Source organism: Penaeus vannamei, unplaced genomic scaffold (genome assembly GCF_042767895.1).
Source record: "Penaeus vannamei isolate JL-2024 unplaced genomic scaffold, ASM4276789v1 unanchor845, whole genome shotgun sequence".
Taxonomy (NCBI): Eukaryota; Metazoa; Arthropoda; class Malacostraca; order Decapoda; family Penaeidae; genus Penaeus; species Penaeus vannamei.
This window is the reverse complement of record NW_027213849.1, coordinates 1-5,000: the sequence shown is the minus strand read 5'-3', so window position 1 is coordinate 5,000 and position 5,000 is coordinate 1. Positions and strand designations below refer to the sequence as shown.

Sequence of the window (5,000 nt, the reverse complement as noted above, 5' to 3'; positions counted from 1 at the left end):
AGAGTAACCAAATCACTCACTGGGGCTGACACCAACTGGGTCGCAGAACCGCATCCACCCTTCACTTCCAACCGCGGGGGTTCCTCAAGGGGTTCCTCAAGGGGTTCCTCAAGGGGTTCCTCAAGGGGTTCCTCAAGGGGTTCCTCGAGGGGTTCCTCAAGGGGTTCCTCAAGGGGTTCCTCCAGGGGTTCCTCAAGAGGTTCCTCAAGGGGTTCCTCAAGGGGTTCCTCTAGGGGTTCCTCAAGGGGTTCCTCAAGGGGTTCCTCCAGGGGTTCCTCCAAGGGTTCCTCAAGGGGTTCCTCAAGAGGTTCCTCAAGGGGTTCCTCAAGGGGTTCCTCAAGGGGTTCCTCCAGGGGTTCCTCCAAGGGTTCCTCAAGGGGTTCCTCGAGGGGTTCCTCAAGGGGTTCCTCAAGGGGTTCCTCAAGGGGTTCCTCCAGGGGTTCCTCCAAGGGTTCCTCAAGGGGTTCCTCAAGAGGTTCCTCAAGGGGTTCCTCAAGGGGTTCCTCAAGGGGTTCCTCAAGGGGTTCCTCAAGGGGTTCCTCCAGGGGTTCCTCAAGGGGTTCCTCAAGGGGTTCCTCTAGGGGTTCCTCAAGGGGGTTCCTCGAGGGGTTCCTCAAGGGGTTCCTCAAGGGGTTCCTCGAAGGGTTCCTCAAGGGGTTCCTCAAGGGGTTCCTCAAGGGGTTCCTCAAGGGGTTCCTCAAGGGGTTCCACCAGGGGTGTTCCTCAAGGGGTTCCTCAAGGGGTTCCTCTAGGGGTTCCTCAAGGGGGTTCCTCGAGGGGTTCCTCAAGGGGTTCCTCAAGGGGTTCCTCGAAGGGTTCCTCAAGGGGTTCCTCAAGGGGTTCCTCAAGGGGTTCCTCAAGGGGTTCCTCAAGGGGTTCCTCGAGGGGTTCCTCAAGGGGTTCCTCAAGGGGTTCCTCAAGGGGTTCCTCAAGGGGTTCCTCAAAGGGTTCCTCAAGGGGTTCCTCAAGGGGTTCCTCAAGGGGTTCCTCAAGGGGTTCCTCCAGGCAGGTCCTCGATCCCCCCTCCAGCTCCTCATGACAGTTCTGGTCGACCTGCCCCAGCCACGACTTCCTGGTTCAGAATCATCAGAATCAAATAATTTATTTAACCAAAAACTGCAAATACAAAAGCTTCATACATTATACAACGTGGCTGAGCCCTCCGGGAGTTTCGGAAGGCTCCTGGTACAACAATTATGGATGTTTAACAATGGAATACCTAATACCAACATAAAGACAGGTAAATACATAATAAGTTGTTACATAAGGTACATTTACATTTTTGAACCGAAGTAAATATACATGTATTACTAGAAAATTAGACAAATTAAATATATTACACAGCAGTTATACAATTGACAGGTTAGAAAGTATGTTGGATAACAAATATTGTTTCAGTGTGTTTTTAAAGGAGGGTAATGTTGCGCATTCTCTTACTCTTATTTATTATTCTTATTCATTACTCTTATTTATTATTTATTATCTATTTATTATTTATTATTCCGTAATAAAAGCCCGTGACATGATACTCGTTTGTGACTGTTGAGACCTCATGAGTAGGACAGTTAAAAGGTTATCATTTCGTGTGTTATACCTTTCGTTTGCTCTGGTATTAAACATATTATTTCCAATATTCATACATTCATAAACATGCAAGCAGCAGTAATAAGTAATTATGCCACTATATTTCAATCATTTTAGCTGCAGGAAGCCGTCATTAGTATGGTCTTATTTTTTCAATCCCAAGATGGTTGTTATCTCTCGTTTCTGCATTGTGATTATGGGCTTTAGAGTGTTTGTGTGAGTTGTTCCTCATTTTGCCCACATGTCAAGTACGGGTATATCAAGGCATCATATAAGCAAGTTAGGGCCTTTGTACCTAACACTTGTTTTGTGTGATACATCAACCCACTCAGTTTACTTAAATTTACACTGAATATAATTAATGTGCTCTTTCCATCTTAAATGAAAATCTAAGGAAATACCAAGAAATTTTGCGGGTTCTTGTCTCTTTAATGAAGTACGACCTACCTTTTTTATCATGACCAGGGGCCTTCTCTACGCAGGATTGTCTCGTAAAAAGACAACCTGATAGCCAGCAGCATCCACAGGGAAACGAACTAGGTGCCCGTATATCCCAAGTTGGCAGTCACGGAGTATGTAAGTAACAGGCCCCATGCGTCTTGCAGTCCAGCCGTCGGTCGGACACATGGTCCTGCCAACTGTACCCCATGATCTGGCGTAGGGACTTCTTACAAAAGGCACCGAGACGTGACTCCAAGGCACTAGATAGCGTCCAGGTTTCGAAATCATAGAGGGGAAACTTGCAGTATCAAGGCCTTGGAAAAGACATAACTTGGTCCTTCTTCACAGCTACCTTCAAATGGTCTTGTTGACTGAGTTCATGGCTCTGGCTGCCAGACCAATCCATCTATTGACTTCCTGATCATACAGCCCAGGGACATGAAATATACTTCCGAGATATCTAAAGCTCTCTGTGACGTCAACATTCTCGCCACAAGCATGTACTGACTGAACAGGTTCCCCTAAAAGGCCCCTAAATTCTGGATCCAGGAGACCTGTAAGCCCAGGGCCTTCACTTTATTGTGGAATGCATCAAGAGCCACCAATAGAGATTCCAGAGACTCAGATAGGACATCAACATCATCGGCAAAGTCAAGGTCCGTGACTTTGATATTGCCCAGTGTTGCTCCACATTGACTTCGAATAGTAGCTCTGCCCATTATCCAGTCCATGCAAGTGTTGAAAAGTGTTGGCGCAAGGACACAGCCTTGACTCACTCCTGAGTTAACAAGGAAGAAGCTCGACATGCCTTCACCACACTTTACAGAACTTTCAGTACCATTATATAGGCTTGCTATTAAACCAATAACTCCCCTGAGTATCAGATTCTCTCCTAGCAATCCACAATGCACTGTCAAACGCCTTCTTGAGATCGATGTAGGATGCAAACAACTCAGCCAAACTCACAACAGCGTATCACAGTGATTTGATTAGCCAGGTTATGGTCTACTATGGATTTGCCAGGAGTGAATTCAGAGCACTCTGATATTTAGTGCCTCGGTAGGTGGTCATGGATCCTCTTCGGAAGAATGTGGGCGAAACCCTTGTTTGGTATACCGAGAAGTGCGATGCCACTGTAGGTGCTATTATCACAATGATCTTTCCCCTTCCAGAGGGGGAGAACCAAGCTCCTCAGCAGGTCCGAGGGAATGGAACAAGACTGCCAGATGGCACTCAGGACAGTTTGCAAGCTCTGTGCCATAGGCTCACTCCCAGCCTTTAAGATGATCTCAGTTAGGATAGGAGTTTCCTCACTCATGGGCTGGTCTGGCACAGAGATCACGACACCACTAGCATCTAGACTAACTGCTGGAGGATCTACCTGAAGCAGTTGCTCTAAATACTCAGCCCAATGCTCACGAACCCAACATGATGAGTTCAGTTTTCTTATGGCTTGGTAGGCAGCACGAAGGTCGTTTCCTTGAACCTCCTCAGAAGATTCAGATGAACTGTTCCTTATCCCTTCTCAGCAGTGTCTGAATTCTGTGCAGCAAGCAACGGCACACATCCTGATTGACGTGAAAACAAACCATGCAACAGACATCTGTGGCTTTCAGTGTCTCCAGCGAGATGAAATTTTGCCTTATCCTCGGGCATTCACCAATGAACTCTTTGGTTGCATCGAGTGTTTCACAATTAAAGGAGTCGCAAGGAACTACAGGATCCGGTAGGTCTTCGAGCACTGTGAACCGATCAGAAGCTCCTGCACGAGAACCTCCATTCACACTCCTCCCTCAGTCAGTCCAATTGGAACACCCGTAATGTTATGTGACTGGGGGCCTGTTTATTAATTGCGTCAATTTTTTATGTGTCACGTGTTACATGCTTTGTTGTATACGCAGTATGTGTGCAGTGCATGTATGAACATGTTAACCATCCCTTGGGAGGGGCAAGCGCGCCGGGCAACTGCCGGTGAGTCAGTCGTCTGGTCGCCCTCGCGCTTTGCGGACGCACTTCCGCAGTATTGCCTTATGATCCATTTATGAACCTATTTTTTTCCTTCTAATTAAAGAAACAAGTCAACAGAAGCGTCTATTTACACCACAACACCCTAGAGTGGCCACTGGGGAGACGGGAGGTTATGAAGTGGACACGTATTGTTACCGCAACCAATCTATCGTCAGTACCACAGAACTCCGCACTCCAGTAAACTCAGCAGTTCTGAAGGATCACATAGTGAGTACTAATAAGAATGAGGTCGATTTTCTGTGCCACAGTAATCATATCACTATACCAAGTCCCGCAATACAGGTTGGAGCCAGAAATCCTCAATCTCTGGGACCTAGTAAAGTCTGGGAGAAGAAGGCTGTTCTCGCTATTGAGATTACATCTGGATGCTGCTCTGAAGTCACCCAGTACAATATGAATGTCTTGTTGGGGGCTTTTATCTGGCACAAATGTGAGTTTGCCGATATTTCTTCAGTATCGGTAGGAGCGTACACAAAATCTGAGACAAAGCAAAAAGCATGGTTTAGTTTCATTGCCATAAAACGTTTGTCAACTAGATAAACCTCTATTAACGAAGGTCAAAGTCGGCTGAAGATGGCTATGGCTACTCCCTGGAGATGCTGACCATCGCTCTGGCCCAATCAGTAGTAAGTGTAACCACCCATACTGATCACTTCGGTTCTCTTGATAATCGTTCATCTGCTGTAAAGACCGGATGTTCCAAGCTCCTACCCAGATAGCTCGCCTGAGGTTAAATTTCGGGTGGTTGCTCCAGGCGGACACAACCTCTGCCACCCCCACCAGCATTGCCCCATATAAAAGGGGGTGGCAGCCTGTGGGGCCCAATGATCACCTGAGGGGTTCCCCAAAAGGTTTGCCCCCGGCTTCCGCGGGGGTTGGGGGCTGCCAGGGCGTAGGCGGGGGGAGTAAAATTCCCCCTTCCCCCCCTCCCCCCCAGTCGCCCTTCC

General features: G+C 47.7%; 1 protein-coding gene across 1 annotated transcript in view; it reads left to right on the top strand.

The window, feature by feature from the left end:
• The window catches only part of LOC138861090 (uncharacterized), a 1,730-nt gene extending 9 nt beyond the window's left edge, over positions 1–1,721 (top strand). Inside the window, exons 1-4 of the mRNA XM_070119880.1 lie at positions 1–511; positions 546–839; positions 947–1,240; positions 1,702–1,721. The exon at positions 1–511 is cut by the window's left edge and continues 9 nt beyond it. Of these exons, the coding sequence (XP_069975981.1) occupies positions 1–511; positions 546–839; positions 947–1,240; positions 1,702–1,721 (1,119 nt within the window). The remainder of the gene's footprint in view (positions 512–545; positions 840–946; positions 1,241–1,701) is intronic.
• Positions 1,722–5,000: the final 3,279 nt, after the last annotated feature.